At 57.5% G+C, this 21,476-nt stretch overlaps 3 protein-coding genes across 7 annotated transcripts; all 3 read right to left on the bottom strand.

The window, feature by feature from the left end:
* Nucleotides 1-480: 480 nt before the first annotated feature.
* Ccdc106 (coiled-coil domain containing 106) lies at nt 481-4,607 on the bottom strand. Of its 4 annotated transcripts, none has more exons than XM_013066337.3 (6): nt 4,318-4,607; nt 3,689-3,974; nt 3,471-3,578; nt 3,207-3,383; nt 1,543-1,755; nt 481-995 (listed from the first exon to the last, which is right to left on the bottom strand). In XM_013066337.3, exons 2-6 carry the CDS (start codon nt 3,717-3,719, stop codon nt 679-681), a joined length of 846 nt encoding a protein of 281 aa, XP_012921791.1. In that variant the 5' UTR covers nt 3,720-3,974; nt 4,318-4,607; the 3' UTR covers nt 481-678. The 4 variants fall into 4 exon arrangements, with proteins under 4 accessions (XP_012921791.1, XP_012921792.1, XP_004866672.1 ...); XM_013066338.3 differs by having other exon boundaries at nt 3,689-3,811; XM_004866615.4 differs by having other exon boundaries at nt 3,689-3,790.
* Nucleotides 4,608-5,151: 544 nt separating this feature from the next.
* On the bottom strand, nt 5,152-7,120 carry Znf581 (zinc finger protein 581). Its single transcript, XM_004866626.4, has 2 exons — nt 6,950-7,120; nt 5,152-6,620 (listed from the first exon to the last, which is right to left on the bottom strand). Exon 2 carries the CDS (start codon nt 6,600-6,602, stop codon nt 6,009-6,011), a length of 594 nt encoding a protein of 197 aa, XP_004866683.1. The 5' UTR covers nt 6,603-6,620; nt 6,950-7,120; the 3' UTR covers nt 5,152-6,008.
* A 135-nt stretch (nt 7,121-7,255) lies between these two features.
* Znf580 (zinc finger protein 580) lies at nt 7,256-9,832 on the bottom strand. 2 transcript variants are annotated; one of them, XM_013066422.3, is made up of 3 exons: nt 8,992-9,112; nt 8,618-8,711; nt 7,256-8,140 (listed from the first exon to the last, which is right to left on the bottom strand). In XM_013066422.3, the coding sequence occupies exon 3, from the start codon at nt 8,127-8,129 to the stop codon at nt 7,611-7,613; it is 519 nt and encodes a 172-aa protein (XP_012921876.1). In that variant the 5' UTR covers nt 8,130-8,140; nt 8,618-8,711; nt 8,992-9,112; the 3' UTR covers nt 7,256-7,610. The 2 variants fall into 2 exon arrangements, with proteins under 2 accessions (XP_012921876.1, XP_004866682.2); XM_004866625.4 differs by lacking the exon at nt 8,618-8,711 and having other exon boundaries at nt 8,992-9,832.
* Between the last annotated feature and the right edge of the window lie 11,644 nt (nt 9,833-21,476).

Here is a 21,476-nt window from a genome sequence, read left to right as displayed (position 1 = left end):
ACAGTACTCATGCGCGAAATTGTCCCTGCCCAATACAAGGTACTGAATTCCAGACTGTTAATGAAGGCAGCTTTTCCTGGTTGCCTTGACAACCGCGTAACTGCACCCGCGCCCCTCCTGCAGCGCTATAGCTGAGGGCGGTGGTAACGCTACTTCCGGGACAGGGTCGACCTCGCGTTACTTCCCCTTGGCCGGCTGACTGATGGGCGCGTCCACAAGCCGCCTGTCCCCCGGCCGTCTGCTCCACTGGAGGTCCTCCAGTCGCGACTTCTGCTGCGGCGCCTCTAGCTCAGGTAGCCCAGCGGATAGTGTCCGCCTCCTTCCCGGAGCCGGCACCTCGGGGAACAGCTGCTGCTCCCCCCCACCTCTGCCTCCCCGGGCTAATTACACCCTGTCCTCCCCAACCTCCCGGCTCCTGCCTGACCGCCCCCGTCTCCGTGGCGACGGCCGCCCCCTCCGAGGAATAGCTGGGGCCCAGTGTATTCCAAATTTTCACGTGTCTTTAATTTAAATGCTCTGAATAATTCTCTGTCTCACATGGAATGAGGCCGGCCCCCGCGGGGTCGGGTGAAACAGGTGACAGCCCCGCTGGGCGAGGGACAGGCCTAGTGCAGGGAGGCGGCGCCTGGCCCGGGAGCGGGGAGCAGAGGTTCCGGGGGCGGGGGCAGAGGGGCGGTATCACCGCTTGAAGCGGTAGGTGATGGGCAGCAGCAGCTTGCTCTTCTTGAGCGCCTGCACCTTCTTGAGCGTCTCGTCGTCCAGCGCCAGGAAGCAGCGGCGGGAGTACTCAAGCAGGCGCTCCTTGGAAGGGTCAAACTCGCCCACCTCGGCCAGCTTCTCTGGCGCCACGATGAGCAGCTCCGCGATGGGCGTGGTCAGCGCCACGGTGTTGCGGTCCACGCGGTGGTGCTCAAAAGCCCGAGACATGCTCTTCAGCTTCTGGAAGGTGCCCAGGATCTTCTTGTAGCGACAGAGGACCCCATCGGCGTCCTTCACTGCAGGTCCAAGGGGACAAGCAGACAAGGGACAGAGCGGGGGAAGAATAGAAATGGGAGAGCAGACATGGGAGGAGGGAGAAGGTGAGGGGCACAGGCACAGAAAGGAAGAGGAGGCAGGGGTGTAAGAAAACCAGTCCAGGAAAAGAAAACAAAATGGAAAACATGAGGAAAAACGGGAGACAGGGACACAGGAGTTGGACAGCAGGAATTAAAGAGATTGACCCAGGAAATGAGAGGCAGGATTCAGGGAACGAGCTCCCAGACCAACGCCCAAGCCGTGACCCCCTCCTCCAGTTTTGCACGGATGCTTTCTCATGAGGTGGGCCAGGAGCCTCCTCTCTGATGAGGAAACTGAGGCTCAAAGAGGTTCCCCAAGGTCACCCCACTGGTGGGGGTGAAGAAGTGAACCCAGGACCACACTTTAAGGCTGGATGGTGGCCCCAGGGCTGGTCTTTTTGTATCTGTGGAGGCGGGGGCCAGAGACCTTCTGCAGAATTCACACCCCCAGCCCCCTGACACACCCCGGCCCATGCACCCCACTCACCCCGTTGCCTCTCCCGGGCCTTGGGCTTCCTGAAGCGCCTCCGACTGGCACTTCCCTTCTGCTTCTGCCTCTTCTTGTCACTGGCACTGCCTTCTTCAGATGCCCCACTCAGCGAGGAGGCAGCAGACTCGGGGTCTGAGGCCTCGCCCCCAGCCCCGGCCCAGCTGTCCCCCTCCACCCGCCGAGGCCCAGGCTTCATGCGGCAGTGGTCCTCTGGAGAGAGAGACACAGTGAACTGCAACACCAAACATCACATCGCTGATCCCAAGGGAAAGGGCCTGGGTGGCTGAACCCCCAAGGAGACAGGTGGACAGGGAGGGCAGCCCACACACTGGCCACACAGAATGAAGAACCAGCTGGGGTTGGGGCAGTATCTTCCCAGGCTTCTGAAGTTGGTCAGCAGCTGAGGCCTTGCTCCCCCACAGGACCACAGACCTTGGGAGAATCTGTGACTGCCATTTCCTACAGGAAGAATTCCGAGGCCCCAAAGGGACTTCCAGAGAGCAGGGCCTGGAGACTCAGAGGCAGGCACTTAAGAGAAACCAGGGCTCAGTCTGGAAGATTAGAAAAAGTGACCACCTTCACCCAGAGACAGTGGGGGTGCCGGGGTCCCCACTGAGAAAGACCAGAGGCCTCTGTGCTCGGCCATCAAGGAGGAGAAGCAGTCACCCAGAATGGGCCCCTCTGCATGGGGAGACAGGAAGGTCCAGATCACCAAATGCTGGGATCCTCAGCAACAGAAACGCTCCCCCCCCAAAAAAAACAGGCTCCTGTCTAGGCTTGGGAGGGGGGCAACCATTCGGGAGCTCCCAAGGATCCCAGCTTGGGGTGTGTGTGGAGATGGGATGAGAAGGGAATGAGTTCCTCAGCGCAGGAGTTCTGGTCTAGAGGTGAACAGGCAGGCTGCAGGGTCCCCACTGGTCAGGAGGGAAAAGGAGCTTGAGGCCGGACCCCCACATTCCTGGGACTCAGCTTCAAACTGGGCGCCTATGGCATGAGGGAGCTGGGGGCCCTGACACCTCAACCCCGGGGAGAAGTTGGCTGGGGACCCGGACTCCCCCTGGGGTCGATGCAGCAGGGACCTCCAGCCTGAATGGAAGGACCTCATTGCAGGTTGTGCGCATAGTGGGGCGGGGGGGGGGGCGGAGATCCCCAGCTCGACGAGAGGTTGAATCCGCCAGCAAGGGTTTTAAGGTCTTTGAGGTGGGAGAAGCATGGATTAACCAAGGGATGAGATGGGGTGGATGGAAAGCCAAGTCCTCCAACCAGCTAGATGAGAGGAAACTGGATGCTTGGAATAGGAAAAGATAGGTGGAAGGTGGGACAGGACCCAGAGGAGCCAAAGGAGGTGGTGGTCTCCCCATGCAAGGAGATGAATGAGGTTCCCCAAGGGTCTCAGGCCACCAAGGGCACAGGGGCTTGAAGCTGGTAGGGTTGGAGGAGGGGTGCTCACAGATGGCAGGCAGTAGTACTTAGGACGAGCCATCATAGATGTCAAACTACAAGTCCAGGCTCCACGTCCCACAGACATGCAGGGAATTGGTGAAGGTCAAGATGCTGGGTCCCCACCGCGCCACCCAACAGTGGGGCTTCCAATCTGGCGCCAAGGTGCCAGGAGTGGCCTAGGGTCTGAGAGGACTGGCAGCGCGGCCCCTGCCCCGCACCTGCATCCATCCGTGCCGAGGAAATGAACTTGTCCAGCTGACACCGAAGGAAGTCCCTCTCTTCCTCCAGGTCCTCGATGCGCTTCTGCAGCCAGGAGTTCCTCTCCAGGGCCATGTGCAGCTGGGCCTTGACCCCGTTCATCAGGGCCAGCGTGGGGGACGCGGCCTCCGGGGGCTCTAGGGACCGCGGGAAGGGGCCTGGGTCACACCACAGCACGAGGACGCGCCCCAACTGACAGGTCCTTCTTTACCCCCTTGGCTCACCCTCGAAGTTTCCTCGAGAAGGACTCAGACTGTAAAAGATCTGTGAGCCTAGGTGGGGCGCCTCCTCGAAGGGGATGGAGATCTCGAAGGCCTCGTCGTCCTTCTTCACTAGAGAGGAGAGGCCGGCGCAGGTCACCTCGAGGGCCAGGCCCGTCAGAGTCCCCACCCCTGGCGGTCCGGGGCGGGGGGCCTAGGGTAGGGAGGGGCCGGCTCCTCACTTGTGCGCCGACGGCTGCATCTGTCGCTCATGGCTGGCCTCCTGCAGACCCGGGCCGCCTCAGCACACCCAGCAGAGACAGCGGCCACAGTCGGAGTCAGTCCTGGGGGAAGGGAGGCCCCCACTGCTCGGGAGGGAGAAGGAGCTCGAGGCCGGACCCCCACACTTCTGGGACTCGGCTTCAAACTGGGCGCCTATGGCGTGAGGGAGCTGACACCTCGACCCCGGGGAGAAGTTGGCTGGGGACCCGGACTCCCCCTGGGGTCGATGCAGCAGGGACCTCCAGCCTGAATGGGAAGGACCTCATTGCAGGTCGTGCGCATAGCGGGGAGCGCGCCCCAACTTCCCGGCCGAGAGTGGGGGTCCATCCAACCCGTGCGCACTGTCCCTCGCCCCGGGCGTCCCCCGCACACGCGCAGGGAGCAGGACCCTCCCCCGTAGCCGAGAGGCTGTGCGCAGGCGTAGTGCAGGGAAGGTCGCGCGTGGGGATGCGCCCCCCGCCCCCGCCCTTTGTCCCGCGGGGGGGGGGCGTCTTGGAAGGGGGTCCCAGCAGGGGTGCGCACAAGGCCACCATCACCCGCCCTCGGGTGCCCGGGGTCCGAAGGGCTAGGGCCCCCCACGCTCACCCACCCGCGCGCGGAATCCAGCCCGGGCACCGGCGGCGGCGGCGGCGGTGCCCATGCTCGGCGCCGGGGAGCGTCTGCAAAGTGTCACGGGGAGCGGAAAGGAGCGCGCGCCCATCTGCAAGCAGGCGGCGGGGCGCGGGCGAGACCAGGACCAGGGCGGCGGGGATCGAGGACGCGGGGTTACCCTATCTGGCCCGCGCCCCGCGGCCTCGGGGAGCCCATCTCCCAGGTGAGCCTCGAGGTGGACGCCGGGGCTGGGGCCGCACTTGCGAGACGGCCCCTTGCAATATTCCCCCGCCCTCCCCGGAGCGCAGGCAGGGAGCGTCGCGAAATTCCCATCCTGCAGTGCTGGCGAGGCACGGGGCGGGGGGGGGGGGGGCGCTGAATGATGGCTAGGCCGTCGAGGAAGTTGAATCCAAAGGAGAGTCTCCTTTTAGTGACCCCCTTCCCCAAGGAACTTAGCACCCTGTCCTCAGCCAGTCCTCCAAGGATAGGGGCCAGGAACGGTCACCACCACCCTCTTCTAGTAATTAAAGTTGGCTGTGGAACGGAGCTAGTCCAGCCGATCTGCTCCTCCCCGGCCCGGTTGGGCCCAGAGAGGGAGAGGAAGAGGAGAGAGAGAGGGGGAGAACATCCCCCTCCGGGGTCCTCGTGGGGGTGCAGTGATAAAACACCCATAAAGGGCGGCGCCCACAAGCGGGGCTCCACCCAAGGTCAGGGGTCAGCCCACCCCGCTCTGCTCCGCTGAGTGCCGCTGAGTGCCGAGCAGATTAGTCCCTCCGCCCAAAAAGAGGTCGGAGGGGGAAAGAAGGCCTAGCATAAAAGCAACGAAAAGGCATCAAGAAGGCCGATGTTTATTAAACTTGAGGCTCAGCTCCACCTGCCTCTCACGTTCGCTGGCCACGAGTCTGAGTGTGCGACGGACCCCAAGGAAGCTGTGGCCTGCTCCCCTCCTACTTGGCTTTGCAGATAAGTTGCGGCCTGGATCAGAAAGTCCAGGGGCCACTTGCCCTAGATCAGTGTTTTTCAAACCACAGGTTCATGGACAGAGAATCTAATATAGTAGGATGGGCTCTATATTTTAAAAAATTATGGTCGAAAAATCGGGGTGTCTTTCAACTACTGTTAAATTTGGCATACATTTCGTGTATCTGTATACTGGTTGTCACATAAAACATGTACGTTACAGTGGATTATGTCTGTTTTTTAAAAAAGTTTAAGACCCTCTTCCGGGGTGACACGGGTCTTCAGGCCTGGACACCTTCCCTCTCCCCAGCAGGCCAGCTGAGCCCTTCCAAAGCGCTGAGCACAGACATCAGCGACAGTCTCCAAAAGCAAAGTGCTTGGCGCCAGACACTCGGCGGCGTACAGTATTCAAGCCCACTTTCAGGCCCCCAGCCACTTGGCTGAGGCAGGAGCTTCCACACACAGCATCTGCCCCTCGGTCAAGCTCCACTGGGAATGTCCCAAGCCTTTGAGACCAGAGGACTCCATTCTTCATGTGAACTCACCCAAAGCCCAAGGCTCTTCTTCCTGGCAGGGCTCACTGTGAGAGCAGGCCACTCTGTGTGTGTGTGTGTGTGTGTGTGTGTGTGTGTGTGTGTGTGTGTGTGTGTGTGTGTGTCTAGGAACCCCAAAGCCGCCTGCAACTCAGCGGGGTCTGGGGGCTTCAGAGGACTCTGGCCCCGGCGCGGCTCAAGGATGTTTCCACCGCGTGTGCTTCTGCAGCGTGTTCTGCTCCATAAAGCGGCGCGGGCAGTGTGGGCACTGGAACGGGCGCTCCCCAGAGTGCACCCGGCTGTGCTGGGCCAGCTCACCAGCATCCCGGAAGCGGCGCGGGCACAGCGGGCAGCTGTAGGGCCGCCCGCCGCCTGCCCTGTGGATGGAGTGGTGCCGCGCCAGGTGGCTGGCCCGCTTGAACGCCTTCCCGCACGTGTCGCACTCGAAGGGCTTCACCTCCGAGTGGGTGATGCTGTGTCGCTGAAGGTAGGACATGTACTCGAACACCCTCGAGCACACCGGGCAGCTGTAGCACTTTTTCTGGGCCATAGCCCCATCGGCCCTGGGCTCCCTCTGTGACTCCTCATCCACCAGCACAGTGTAGGGGACACCCTCGGTGTCAATGAGAAGGTAGTGGCTTGGCCTCGGAGAGGTCGAAGTCTGGGGTGGTGCGATGGAGGAGGAAGGTCCAGGTTCCAGGCACCTGCCCGAACGAGGGAGCGGGGCCTCCATGGGCTCTACTGAGGGAAGCGCCAGGGGTTGGGGACAAGGGGGCGGCAGCACCAGCATCCGGAGGGTGACTGGGTCCTGGGGGCGGAGAGAGGAGCAGGGGTCGCTCTGGAGCAGGGGCAGCACGGCCCTCGGCATACCCTCACTCCACCTGCTCTTCAGCCCTGCCACCTACGTCTGGGTTCTGAGTCTCGGAGGCCTCTGGGTCTCTCCGCCCCCCGGGCTCCGCCACCCACGGCACTCACGAATCTTCCCCCTCCCCTCCTGCTCCTCCTCGGGAGTCCCGCCCTGACCAAGCCCAGGTGCTGCCCATCCTGCGCCCCCACCGGCCTTCGCCTTTGCCTTCGCCCAGCCGCGCAGGTGCCGCCCGACCCCGCCCCGCCCCCCGCTCCGCGTCCGCCCAGTACCCGGTGCAGCGGCCTCTCGGGTCCGGACGACTCCGAACAGCCACGGGCTGCCCTGGCAGCTGCGGGCGACAGAGGGCCGGGACCCCAAGGTGTCCCCGGGAGCCAGCGGTGCTGGGTGAAGGGAGCGAAGACCCGGGGAGCGAGGAGAGGGTCCAGGGCCGGACGGCGGGGGCGGGGCGCGCAGGGCCTCGAGAAGTGGCTCCGGCCGGAAACACGAACGTAGCGAGAGGAAGGTTCCGAAGTGCTCACGGTCCGGCCTCAGCCCAGGCCTCGCCCAGCACCCAACACACAAGGCCCAGCCTGAGATGGAGTGCGGAATGTTTATTGAGCAACGAATGGGGAGTCGTGGGCGGAGGGGGTACAAACGTGAACCAGACCGTTCGGGCGCTCTTGTGTCGTGACTTCCACGCAGAAGAAAACCGTTCGCCACTTCGGAGAGCAGAACACCAGGGCTCGGAGGTCGCGGGGCGGGCAACGGCTCCCGCAGCACAGCGGGCCCGGAGCGCAGCTCCCACCGGCTCCCGGGCGCAGGGAGGGGCGACAGCTTTGGTCTACATCACACAGCTAGACGCTATACGGGAGAGGAAGGAAGAACTTCTCCCGCGGGTGGATGGGGAAGCCGAGGCCTGAGTGGCAGGCGCCTCGGCGGGGCTGGGGCGGCTCAGTGCAGGCGCACGTGCTGCGCCAGCTCGGCCGCGTCCTGGAAGCGGCGCGGGCACAGCGGGCACGAGTGCGGCGGGCCGGAGCGGGCGCGGTGCGTGGCGCGGTGCCGCGACAAGTGGCTGGAGCGCTTGAAGGCCTTGCCACAGGCGCCGCACGTAAAGGGCTTGAGGTCCGAGTGCGACACGCGGTGGCTCTGCAGCCGCAGCGGGCTGGCGAAGACCCGGGCACACTCTGGGCAGCTGTAGCCCTTTCGAGGGCCGGGTTCCCCTGGGGGCGCTTCGCGCTGCTGGGGGCCCCGGGGCTCCTCCTCCAGCGGCACTGTGTATGTGTAGGGTACCCCGTTGGCGTCGATGAGCAGGTGGCGGCCCAACCGCGGGGGCCGGGGCCCAGCCGCCGAGGAGGGCGTGGAAGCGGCGCCCTCCGCCTTGGGAAAAGGGGGAGCCTTGGGGGGCGGTGGGTCCATGGCCTCGGGGGAAGAGGACCGAGGATGGGGCGGCCGCGGCGGCAGCAGCAGCATCTGGAGCGGAGCTGGGAGCGGCGAGGGAGAGAGGTTAAGGGCGCCTCTTCCTGGCCAGGAGGCATCCCCGTCCTGCTCTCTCGGCGCCGGACCGGCCTTCCAGCTAGAAAACACTCGCTGCAGGCCCGACCTCCCGGCCTACCTCTGGCAGCTCGGGGGTGGGGCGGACGGAGCGCAGGAGGCCCCTCGCGTCCCCGCTTCTGGTCACCTCCAAAGGCAGCCTTGTCCCGCCTCCTCCTCCCAGCTTGGGGCGACACCTACCCTGGGCGTCCTCCCCTGTCCCCGCGCTGCACCCCAGCCGGGGCTGCGTCCCGCCCTCCGCCGTCTGCACCTCGCCAGGTGCCCTCGGGCCTCCTCAGCCCGGTGTCACTGCCCCCATCTCCTCCTCGCGTCCCCGGAGCCCCACTAACCCAGTTCCCCACTTTCAACCAGGACTGTCCTATTCCCACCCCGAGTGCCTCGAGATCCCCATCCTCGCCCCACTTTACCCCCATCATGCACAACACGAGGGCGCCTCAATGCCCGCCTTCTGTGTCCCCATCCTGCTACCAATTCGATCCCCTGTGTCCCGGGTCCCCAGCCCTGTAACGACACCAGCACCTCGCTCCCCTCGGGCGCCTCCTCTTCCGGGCACACGCGGGACCCGAGCCTCCCTCCGCGGCCTCTCCCCGGTCCTCTCCCTCCCTCCGCACAACGCGGCGTCCCTCCTCCTCTCCTCCGGTTCTCATCCCTCCGGGTCCCCACGGCGCGGCCGCTCCCCTCCGCAAGGAGACCGGCGCCCTCCGTCCCTGGCGCCGCCACCCCCGCCCGCCGGCCTCTCGCGGCCCCCGGCCCGGCTCCGCCCTCCTCCCGGCCCCCATACCCGGTGCAGCGGCCTCTCGGGTCCAGGGAGCTTGCAGGCACACCGGGCCGGCGGCGCCGGGGAAGGGGTACCGGCTGGCGCGGGGGCGCAGGGGGCAGCGGCGTCCCTGGGAAAAGGCGCCTGCCGGAAACGCGCGCACTCTGCAAGAAGGTTCCGACGCCGCAGCCGGCCCCTCCCACGCGGGAGACTCGAGGGAGTGCGCGGGGACGGGGAGGGGACGAGGACCGGCCGGTGAGCTCGCGTGGGTCCCACGGGCACCGCCGCGCCCAGTCTGTCCTCTGTACCAGGCCACCCCGCCTCCCCAGCAAAGCCACCCAGCCAAGTGGAGAGCGGGAGAAGGGACACTTCTCAGCTGGGCCGAAGGGAACACCGCAACTGGGGAAACCGAGCCCCGAGAAGGCCGGGCCTCGCCAGAAGTGGAGGTGGGAAGGTGTGTGCTTCTCACTGAACTCTTGGGAAACAGGCCCAGAGCGGCCAGGCGTTTGCGGATAAGTAGCTGTACAGTGGCCGTGTCCTGGCTGGGGCGGGAGGGGCAGACAGCTGCAGCAGCTGCCAGCGGCGGAAGGGGGTCACCGCAGGCCCAGCCCCGGGACATGGGGCTGTTGGTGCTGGAAATGATGCTCGAGGTTCTGAAGTCCTGAGTGCAAATGTGATTTACCTCCCTTCATGTGAGTCGCCCCAGTGGTTAATGGCCACCTGCCCTGTGGCTGCATTCACCACCCTGAACCAGTTGCATCCTGGATGCTGGCCGCCAAAAAAGACGTATTTGGTTGGGACCACAAAGTATCTTTTATAACATGCTACAGGACGATATATTAAAAGCCAAGCAATGCACAAATTCAAATTCTGAGATACATATCGAGGGAGGTCTGTAGTTGTAGCAACAATCAGCTGGAACTGAGCAAGTATCTGCCTTCTCCGGAGGACCCTGTGATCCAGCAGCTGCTCTCAGGCTGAACTTTAACATCCCCTAAGGTTGTGTTTCCTATGAAGGTAGCCACTGGCCCCCAGCCGTTAATGCCCCTCAAAAATACTCCGCTTCAAACACTTATCCCATCGTTCTTGCCACTTTCTGAAGCAGTTCTGGAAGTCCCCTCATGTGAGTGTCTTTTTTTTTTGTACCAGGAATCGAACTCGGGTCCTTGCGCTTGCACAGCAGGCAGCAAAACCACTAAACTAAATCCCCGGCCCTATACGAGTGTCTTCCCAAGGAAGGTGTGATTAGATAAAACAAAAGGTACAGTGAATGCTGCTGCCTAGTGCCATCCAACAAAAAGGCAGGCAAATAAAAACATGGTGGTGCGTCTGCATCCACCTTATTCACCAGAGCTGGTGCCATGCAAATTCTGGCCCTTCCCCAGTCAATGTGACTGTGAAAGGTAAGTGTTTTCAATTGATTCAGGACATCAAGGCAGCCACAGCAGCACAATAAATACCTCACAAGAACGGACTTCCAGAATGGCTTCAGAAAGTGGCAGGAAGAATGGTATGAGTGTGTTTGAACCAAGGGAAGTATTCTGAGGGAGATTCATGGCAATGTCTTTTACATTTGAGTTGGTTCCCCTTCCTGGTCCCTGGGACACCATTCTCCAATATCTTCAACTACTCCCTCTGTCTATGCCAGGTCTTCCAGGCTTGGGCACCACTCAAATTCTGGGCTGGATGCTTCACTGTGAGCCCATCCTGTGCTTGTGGAGTGCTCAGCAGCAGCTTGGCACCACCCCCAGATGCCAGTGCCACCCTCAGTCACAACCCAGAGTACCTCAGGACATCACCCAGGGGCAGTTGGAACTACAGATCTGCTCAGAGTCTCCACCCAAACCCCTCTTGAGTTTCAGGTCCCTGTAACAAGCTGCATCCCTTAGAGCTGCAGGTACCCCACTCTGACCCCAGAAATGGTGGCAATGACGAACATTAACTGAGCCCTTCCTCGGTGACAGCCATAACTAAATGCACTGAACCCCGAAGTGGGTCTGCAGGGTTGTTACTGGAGGATCCCTGTTGTACAAAAGGGTCAAGGTCATACAGCCAGAGCGGGGAGAGCCAGGCCAGCTCCTGCTTCTGCCCAGCCTCAGGCTCAGTGAGCCCTGCACCCTTCTCCCTGCCCCACTCTTTGTCCACCTCTGGCTCACAACAATGGCCTCTCCATCCACCCTGCTTCCTCCAATCGCTTCTCTCCATAGCGACATCCAAGCAATGTGTTTTTAAGCCCACAGATTCCTCATTAAGTCTCCTGACTTAAAATCCTTCATCCTCTGCTTAGAATAAAGCCCCAAACCCCTTAGGACCCCAGGTAGACATGACCCTGGCTATCTTGTGGCACATGGCCCCCAGTGCCATGGTGCTGCCTTCCTGCAGCTCGGCCCGACAAGCCCCCCCCCCCAAGGACCTCTGTGTAGGCTGGAAAAGTGGTGCACACCTGTAATCCTAGTGTTTGGGAGGCTGAGACAAGAGGATCTTGAGTTCTAGGCCAGCCGGGGCTAAATAGTGAGACCCAGTCTCAAAAAACAGCAACAACAACAAAAATCTAGGGCCTTGTGTCTGCTGTTCTCTCTGGGATGTTCCTCTCTGCCCCTCAGGATGGTGCTTCTCCGGGCCCTTAGATCTCTGCAGCCTGTGATGATGCCAGCTATGCAGGCAAAGCCTGCTGTCCCATCACTTGGTTTCCTTCACAGGCCATGAGGGCCTTGCCTGTTTACTGACCTACAGTGTGACTGTCTGCCTCACTCCAAGAAGGCCCTGCCCTCTCCTGGCCAAAATTCCAGCCTCAGAGCACAGGCCCCAGCATGGGGCACAATATCCAACCCTGGTTGAATGGATGAATTTAATCACCCCCACCCCAAAGTCAAGCCTCGTATTCCCTCCCCTCTCCTTCATAAACCGTGCCTGTCTCTCTACTGGGGTGTGATCGTCCTGGAGGCCTCATGTGCCACAAGAGCAAACTGTGCACGTCCTCAGCCCCTGGCTCCCCAGAACCAGCCGGGCACCAGGTCCTGTCACCTGCACTTCCTGGCGACCGCTGGCTCCTCCTCTCTCAGCCAGGGCCCAGCACCAGCTTTCCCCCAGTCCCTCCCCTGCACTGGCCTGACAGATCCGTCGCACACTCGGTCTAGTGTTACTTTCTGTCGCTCAGAACCTTTCTGTGGCCCCACTGGCCACGGGACCAAATCCAAGTTCCTTGGCTAGGAATCTGAGGCACTGGTGAGGCGGCTCAGCCACTTCCCCCTCACCCTGCATCCTGTGCTCCAACCTCATGCTGCACCTCGCAGCCCAGGCAGACCTGGAAGTGGCTGACTCTGAGTAGAGCCTGGTGCGTCCTCCCTTGGCCTCTGCCTTTCAGAATCCTGCGGACCCTGGCTGTGAAAGCTGACTGAGCCTCCTTCTCCTGGATGTCCCCGTCACCACCTGCCAGACCCGGAAGGCCCATTGCACCGCCTCTGCTCACCCCCGGGCTCTGCCTGCCCCTGCCATGTGAACCCCTTGGCCTGGCAGTGCAGGCCCCTCGCAACCCGCCACAGCCTCCTTTCTCCCCCCAGCCTGACTACACAGCGACAGTCGACCCTTCCAGCTTCACTGTTCTCGCCTCCAGCTTGGAGCCACTGGGCTCCCGCTCAGCCTGGTATTCCCATCCCACTGACCAGTGCTGTCTGACAAACTCCTTTGCCCCCGGAAGTTGCCCTCTCCAGCCTCACCTGTGACCAGTGGTCCGGGTCCTCCTGACTTCCTGTTTGTGTCCCGGCCCTAGCTGACTCCTCACCACAGCCCAGGCAGGCTGGAGCAGCCCTGGCCCCAGGGAGGGCCTCTGGCTTGCTGCAGATCTCCAGACAGAGAGGCAGAGTGACCCCCACTCCTCCTTCTGCCCAAGGTTTCTCAGAAACCTGTCCTGGACCCCCGCTCTTCCCAACTTCTGAGATTCTCCCCCTTGTTATTTTGCTTCCCTTTGGGGAGTAATGTGATTCCCAAAGCTGTACCTCTGGGTCAGTTGGGCTCCAAGTCATCCACTCCATGGTCTTTGTGTCTTCCTGTCTATGCCCGGCCTCCGAGGCCCACTATTCTGCCCACACCCCACCAGTCCAATGGGCAGATGACGAAATGCTGCAGCTCCTGGGCCTGTCCACTCCCTGCTGGGCCAGAAGGGAATGCAGGGATGACTTCCAGGGATGCTTTGACCTCCCAAGCATAAGCTGGGGACGGGCCCATTTGGGGAGTTAGGAAGTATCTGGACAATAGTTTGGCCAGAAACAGCCTTGCTAGAGAAAGGTTCCCAGGTCATTCGGCTCCCTGCCTCGCCGCAGCAACATGAAAAGAGTCAAAGTTAACATTTACTTGAGCCTGTCAGAGCAGAGACCACGCCATGTGCTACCTGCCATACAAATGAGCATAGGTGCATTGTGGGCTACTGTTTTAGGTACTTTCTTAGTGCTAGGACAAAATACTCAACACCTACAAATTAAAGGAGGAGAGGTTTATATCAGCTCAGATTTGTAGAGATTTCAGTCCATCGCTGGCTCCAAGGCAGGGCAGCATGGCAGAGGGGGCATCACAGAGGAGAAACAGTCCACGGCAAGGTGGGCAGGAAGCAGCCAGGGGAGCAGTGAGCCTGCTTTTCTCTCTTTTCCTCTTATATCTCATCCAGGCTACAAGTGGTTGGAGCCTCTCATGCCTAGGGTGGGCCTTTCCATTACCCATACCCAGAATTACGCTAAACCCATCAGTGGACTAATTTAGTTATCACAGGCTCCTAATCTGTATTCATATACCCTAGATCCAGCCACCTCCAAAAAGCCCCACTTGGAGTGAACAGGCTTTGGGGGGACATCTAGATAGAAGACATGACAGCCACCTTTGTACAGTAGGTGGTCTCTGCACACTGCCTACCACTCCTGATATCGGATCCCTCCATTCCTCCTATGGACCCTGGTTTAGAAACTGTGTCCGATTTTACAAATAGGGAGACTGAGTTCCCACTACACAGTGATGGATTCCAGTCTATAAAGAGGGGCTGTGGCGGAGCGAGGGTTCCAATGAGAATCCAATCCCTACCTCGCAGCCCTGCCCAGGCATAGCTAGAGGGAGATTTACAGGGTCCACAGGCCTCAAAAAGGGAGTCGCTTACCTCCAGTCACACAGCAAGGGAGCAATGTGGCCAGGACCCAGGCATCTGCTCTCTGCACCAGAAATAAGAGGCCCCATGGATCCCCTGTTGCCCTTCCACCACCCAGCCCAGTGGCCCTGGACAGCCCAGGTTTGAGCATCCTACCGAAGCCAGGCACTGAGCAGGCAGCTAGGACCGACAGACAGAGCCTCGTATGAAATGCCAACTTCGGAGACTGCAGGAGCCCTTGAGGGCTTTGCCACTAGCAGCAGCGCAGATGTGGGGTTGGAGCTCCCAGGGGGCCATTCTGTGGCTCTCAGACATGAGGAGCTCATGATGACCTGAGAAGCCTATAGACAAGGGACACCCTTGGCCAGCTCCAGCCCACTGTGCCGGGGGGGTGGAGTCCTCCTCTGCCCTGTGCATGTAGAGGGATGGAGGAAGGAGCAAGAGTCAGCTAGGAGGGAAGGGATCCACAACATCAGCATCAGGGGCAAGGTGCACCATACTGTGGGATCCTGAGCCTGAGGGAAGAAGTGATTAAATAAAATTCACCCCAAAATTCACCAGCTCAGTGCCCTTCTGTTCTGCACCCCAAGGCATGTGCACCTCCAGCCTACGTGTCCCCAGCTCATACACCCTGAGGCCTCATGGGGCCCTTCCTTCCCTGACACCTGCAGACTTTCACACACCCTGAACTTGGAGGTCATCCAGACGTGGACATGACAGCCCTGAAGAGTGCTGCCTGGTCCACTCCTGATGCCAAGGCCAAGCTCTGCTGGACACTGAGGTCTCAGGGAAGGGTCCCAGGGTACTAGTTGCTAAAGGCATTGGTTCATCCCCAGGTGGTGACAGATTCGGCCTCCCCTTAGACACTGGGTTGGTCCTGCTGAGCCAACTCTCTGCCACTCATGGACCACTTGGGGCAGAAGGGCCCTGGCCTGAGTCCAGTGGGTGGGACATGTCATGCTGCCTTCAGCCAGTGTCCAGGCAGCAACCAAGCGGACCTAGCTTAGGGCCGATGAGCCTGTGGGTCCCGAGGAGGAGGAGGCCCCACTCAGGGTTCATGGTGGAGGCAGGAATTGAGTGCTCAGTGAGGATAAACTCAGGGCCATCCTTGGACCCAAAGGAGCAGCTGCAGGCAGGGGGAGATACAGGCAGTGAAGACAGGATGCATAAGCGAAGCGTTGGGTGGCCGAAGCACCTCTCTGTACCCCTCAGTCTTTTGCTGCTCACCTGTTTCATACTCTGTCCCTGGAGTCCTTAAACCCCTCATGGTCCATTGACGGCTCCCTCAGTCATTCAACAAATATTCACTGAGTGTTTCCTACGTATACACCAGCTTCTCGGCATAAAGGAGGGAGAGAATGAGGCTGTGGCTCACTCTGCCTTCTCCCCTTCCTCTCAGAGCCAGTGCTAATGGCTCGATCCTGATCCTCCACGGTTAGCACTGCTTCGTGAACTCCTAGGCCTTGTGGGGGCGACAAAAGACCAGCATACCAGCGTTGATTCCTTCAACTTACAGCCCAGGAGATTTACATTCAAAAACTGCTAAGGATGCATTTAGCCTCACTGAGAAACCTTACCAAAATGAAGACCCGGGACTGGGGATTTAGCTCAGTGGCACAGCACCTGCCTCTAAAGTGCAAGGACTGAGTTCGATCCCTAGTACCACCCCCCAAAAAAAATTAAAAATGAAAAGGGCTGGGGATGTAGCTCAGTGTGAAGGGTTCTATCCCCCGGCACTTGGGTGTGTGTTGGGTGGGTGGGGGGTCGGGTAAAGACTAAGATTCCAAGGCAGAAAGTAAAGTGGTGCCTCTGTTCACGAACTTAATCTGTTCCTCGATTTTGGAAAAGATGGCCACCGTCCTGTTTGTCACCCGATGCAGAGTTTGCAAACACAAACAAACTTTTGCCAAATGCTTCTGTTTGCAAACCTAACTGTTTGCAAACAAAAAGCATTTGTGAACCAAGGTACCACTGTGATTTCGTTTCTCAGATCTAGCCTTGGGATTCTGCAGACAAAGAAATGGAGGCGCAGGAAGTGAGAAGTTCATGGTCACACAGCAGGTGGACAGCAGGCCCAGGGTCAGGAGCTCTGGCCAGGGCAGGGGCGGGCCCTACACTTTCTCCTCCCCACAGCCGTGCAGGGAGACGGTTCCTGGCCTCTGACATCCAAGGGGTGATGCTGTGCAGAAAGAGTAGGCTGGGAAGTACAGACAGCTTGGTCGGGGAAACGTGGTGAGCAAGAAGCAGGGCTGCCAGCCCTCCACGTGGCGGCTGGAGGCCGACCAGCCACAGACTAGATGTGGAGTTCGAAGGCCAGGGAAGGAGAGCCCAGCAGGTGGGAACTGTGGTCCTGCTCCTGCAGAGCCAGGTCAGCCCATAGAGAGACTGCCTTCTTCCTCCTACACATGAATACTTCTAGGGCGGCCGGCAGATTCAGCATGCCGTGCTGGCAGCGATCGTGATCCTAACTGCTGTGAATGTCCGCATATCCCTCATCTGTTTGTCCTGCACAGACTGAGCAAACTCTAAACAGAAAAACCAATTAGACTGGTATGTGGGGATTTATGAGCAGATTCTGGCACCAGGAATTTGCCCGACCCTTTGATATTAGCTGAATATAGCCAGAAACATTCCAAATTGGAGGAAGCCACTTCTGTCCTAACCAATATGCACACCTTCCTTCTGATACAAATTTCAGGGATCCAATTTGCTCCAGCTGCTGCCTAGGACTCTATCCCTGTCAGTAAGTCCCCCAGAGAACTGCACTGTGTTCAATCCCAGATCTGCCTCTTTTCTTCCATCTAACACCACCACCTGGGGGCGGGCTTGTGCTCAGAGACCAGCTCATTACCCAAACCTGCGGAAAGGCGGTGTGTACTTTTGACACTTGTGGCCTATCTCAGCTTGTGCTGGTTCCATTTCAAGTGCCCTGTAGCCACACGTGGCCAGGGACCACCATGAAGGACAGGTCTATGGGGGAGACAGGTAAACAAAGGCAAGGCCATAGTACAGTGATCACTGCAAGAGGCCAGAGGGAAACTGAGCACAGGGGCACAGAAATGGAAAGATTCCCCTGAAGTGTCACCTGGGGGACACAGGGCATAGCCAGTTGGAGAGCAATGGATAGAAGTCCAGGCAGTGAAGAGTGGGTACAAAAGCCACAACTACAAGAGCAAAGAAAGAGAGGACTGGACAAAGAAACTGTGGTATTTACACGCAATGGAGTACTGCTCTGTCATAAAGAATAAATTTGAGTTGTTTAGGAAAATGGATGCACCTTGAGATCATAACGTTATGTGAAATAAACCAGACACATAAGTTTAAATAATCACATGGTTTCTCTTATGTAAGAAACCCAAAGTATAAATAAAGAACAAAATAAAGGATGGCTAATAGGAAAAGGGAGATTTTGCAAGTGAGAAGTGCATCAAGAGATAGGGGGGCAGGGGAGGGACCAGGAAGGGTTGAAGAAAGAATTCAGATGTGTTGTGTCCACATACCAACTCCCTTCTGTGAATGTAGTCATGTCCTGCAGTCATGCACTAACACATAAAAGCTGTTCATCTTTCAGAGCAGCTGAGCATAATGTGCCGCACAGGGGACCATGCAGGCCGCAGACACCTATAGCACCAGACTAAAGAGCTCAGACTCTGTTTCTGATACCAGGGCAGGGGGGTTGTGGTGCACAGAGCACTGTTCCCAAAGGCAGTAGAAGGGTTCCCTGAAACCATCAGCCAGAAACCAGTTCCGAGTAGCTGGAGGTCCCTCACAGCCCCAGGCCGGAGTCAGGCAGGGGTCAGAAGTGGCTTTCTGGAGGAAATGAGTCCTGGCAAAAATGAACACATTACACAGGAAAGACTACTCTGGAACAGCCCAAGATGGACACCTGCGAGTGTGAACATGTGAGGGTATTCAGGGAGCCGTGACATGCTGCATCCAGCCAGAACAGTCACAGAGGTGAGAACCCATGGAGAACCCTCTGCACTCCCTCCGATCCCAGGCTGAGGGGCCTCCAGGTTTAGCTCAGTGCTAGAGCTCTGACCCAACATGCATGGGGGGGGGGGGAGGCTGTGGAAAAGTTTCCAGCAATGGAAGGAACAGAATCTGATCTGAAGCAGGTCACCCACCAACCCCATCCCTTATTGGGGCTTGAACTACAGGCTTTCCCATGGAGTTACATCTCCAGCACCTTCTTAACTTATTTTGAGACCAGGTCGGCCTAAATTGCCCAGGATGGGCTTGAACTTGTGATCCTCTATTTCAGCCTCCCAGAGTGCTGGAATTACAGGTGTGCACCACACCACCACACCCATCAGAAACTGGGCCGGGGATTTAGCTCAGTAGTGCTGCGCTTGCCTTGAAAGCACAAGGTCCTGAGTTTGATCCCCAGTGGGGGGGGGGGGCGGGGGCGGTCTTCAACCTGTGTGTTTTGGAGAGGCTATAGAGCTGGAAGCTGAGAGACTTGGGAGTTAGCTGGTGGTGTAGCCACGATAACAAAGAACAAGGTCGAGCTAGAGGAGGGTGTTGGAATTGGAGAAACCTCAAGAGTGACTACTACGGGCCTTCCTAGATGTCTTTGTTAAAGTACAACCGCCTGATTTCCGTGCCATGAAGAACTTCAGAGCTGCAGAAGGATTTCAACGTGCAAAAATAATGATACCATTAGTTCCCACATGTTCCATGTGAGCTGAGCAAAGAGGCCTTAGGCTGCTACTTTCCTACATGATTTTCCTTTCCGAGTGGTAAAGAATCATTTGCTTTACGAGTGACAAACAAGAGGCGCAGAGAGGCAGGTCACATCTCAAGGTCACGCTGGTAACGACAGACTGAGATACGACCCCCCTGCACCCCTATCCCTCAGCCCAGGCCGCCTTTCTTTTCCTCTTCCCCGCCCCCACACGTCTCTCGTCCACAGCCTACGACGGCCCTTCTAGCCGCCTCCCACGTCTCCATGGTTGTCCTTCCTTACCCATCTATCCAGATGATTGCTCTCGTTTCCCTCCCACCCTGGCCCTTCTATCAGCCGCCCATCTCTCTATGGTTCCCCCCCCCGTTTCCCAACCGTTCCTTCCGGCTTGTTACATTCGCCACTTCTCTGAGCCCTTCAATTTGGGGTCCTTCCGTCAGGTCCGCTGTCTGTGCTGCCTCTCTGGTTCCACCGAGCAGAAACAGCGGCCACTAAGAGAGCGACTTTAGAAAAGGGTCAGGGCGCGTGTGTGAGGGGAAAACCTTTTAGGGAGCGACCTTGGGAAAAAAAGTTGCGCGTTTCCGGCCCCTTGTAAAAATGCTCCAGCTGGAAACACAAGGCGCAGAGACAAAAGATCCACTTTCCTCTGGGCCCAGTTTACCCCCTTTGGTAAGGGATCTCCCGTGGAAGGTCGCTCCCCACACAGGAGTTTCCTGTGGTTCCATTTTTGTTCGCCTGGGACAAGCAGGGACATTGGGAAATGCCCACTTCATTACACAGGTTAGGGGAAAGAGACTCAGAATAGGGAAGAAACTCGCTCAAAGCCAGCACCAAATGGAACTCAGGTGAGTCAGGCACCAAAGGGCCTCTTGGGTCTCAGTATTTAGAACCTCCGTGTTTTTCTGTTTTAAAATAGATGGAGTAGGTAGTAACCAGAAAGCTCTAAAAGAGGCTTGGAGGGCTCTCACAATCAGGTTCCAGGCTGAATCCCCGCCTTATAGAGCTAAATCTCCCTTCACAAAACAAAGCACATATGTTTTCCCTTATAAGTATTTAAGCTCCCAGCAATCCAGGAGGCTGAGGCAGGAGGATTACAAATCTAAGCCCAACTTGGGCAATTTAGCAACTTAGTGAGGCCTTGTCTCAAAATAAAAGGGGTCTGGGGTTGTAGTTAGTGTGAAGGCCCTGGCTTCAATCTTCAGCTTTTTTATTTTTTGGTGTTTTGGGGGGGGACCAGGGATCGAAATCGGGTCCTTGCGCTTGTGCAGCAGGCGGTGAAACCACTGAGCTAAATCCCCGGCCTCCTCAGCATTTTTATTTTATTTTATTTTTTTGTACCGGGGATAGAACTCGGGTCCTTGCGTTTGTGCAGCAGGCAGCGAAACCACTGAGCTAAATCCCCAGCCCAACCTCAGCATTTTTTAAAGAAGAGAAAGAAGGGGATGAGGGGAGAAGACGTGACTAAGCATAGGTATTGAGGTGAATTCACCATGAAGCTAATGAAGCTTACACACGGCAGGCTTCTCACTGGCTCAAGTCCTTCCCTAGCTAACGTGTGTCCAGAATTCAGAGTATTTAAGGTTATTCACTGCTGAAGAGTTCTGCAGCTCTGGTAAAGTTACTCATGAAAGAAACTTGATTAGGATTTTCCCAAGCTTGACAACAGTACTAAAACTGCAGAAGTTTGTGGATGAAATGAAATGTCCGCCTGGGATTTAGCTCAGTGGTGCCACCGCCTGCCTTGAAAGCGCAAGGTCAAGGTCCCGATTTCGATCCCTGGTACAAAAAAAGAAAGAAAGAAATGAAACGTTGCCAAACTATCCATTTTCCACCTGTGTTGCAGATCAAATCTAGAGCCTCACGTATATTCTACCACTGACCTAGAACCCAGCCCAATAATAAAAATTTTGAGTGACCATATTAAGGCAAAGATTGGCTTTTATTTTCCATTTAATATGGTTTTACAAAACTTTTGTATGAAGAATAGATAAAAGAATGTAGGAGAAAAGATTCTCAAAACATGAATTAATTTTTTTAAAACTTTGTGTGCTATAAATTTTGGAAATGGAAATTGTCATCCTTTAAGTGTAATTGGTTTGGAGTCATGTTTTCATACTAAATAAATGTTCCTGGGTATATCTTATTTTGTATTTTATTGTTCTTGTTTTCTTAATTATGTAAGAGACACTCATCTTTCCTGCTCAATGAGCTCTCATTAAAAATTAGTTATTGGGCTGGGAATTCAGCTCAGTGGTTCCAGCGCCTGCCTTGCAAGCACAAGATTCCGAGTTTGATCCCCCGGTACCAAAAAAAAAAAAGTTATTATTGCTAACATTATTGTCATTTACAGACCCACCCAGGAAGGCTTGAGGGTGACCTCTTTGAGGGTTACTATTGGCTTAGGATGTCAGAAGCCATTGTTCTTAGCTACTTATTTACTCAACGATTTGTTTCCCATCTAGGACACAAATTGCATTGTATAGTATCGTGCTGTGCAGTATAGTAAGGGATTATTAAGCACCTTACCATACCATGCCCTAATGTGGCTCTGGACGTGAAGCTAAGAGTGATGCAGATGTGATCTCTAACTTCAAGGGGCTTATACTGTGATGAGAACAATTCTTGACTTTATTTGAGGTTTTCAAAAATCAGATTTAAAATGTGTCCACAGGCTTCCAACACCACATTTTAAAT

The sequence above is a fragment of the Heterocephalus glaber genome, unplaced genomic scaffold (genome assembly GCF_053883595.1).
Source record: "Heterocephalus glaber isolate CG9 unplaced genomic scaffold, H.glaber_assembly_v1.0 deba00001745, whole genome shotgun sequence".
In the NCBI taxonomy this organism is placed as follows: Eukaryota; Metazoa; Chordata; class Mammalia; order Rodentia; family Bathyergidae; genus Heterocephalus; species Heterocephalus glaber.
The sequence above is the reverse complement of the archived record's forward strand: the minus strand, read 5'-3'. Positions and strand labels throughout refer to the sequence as shown.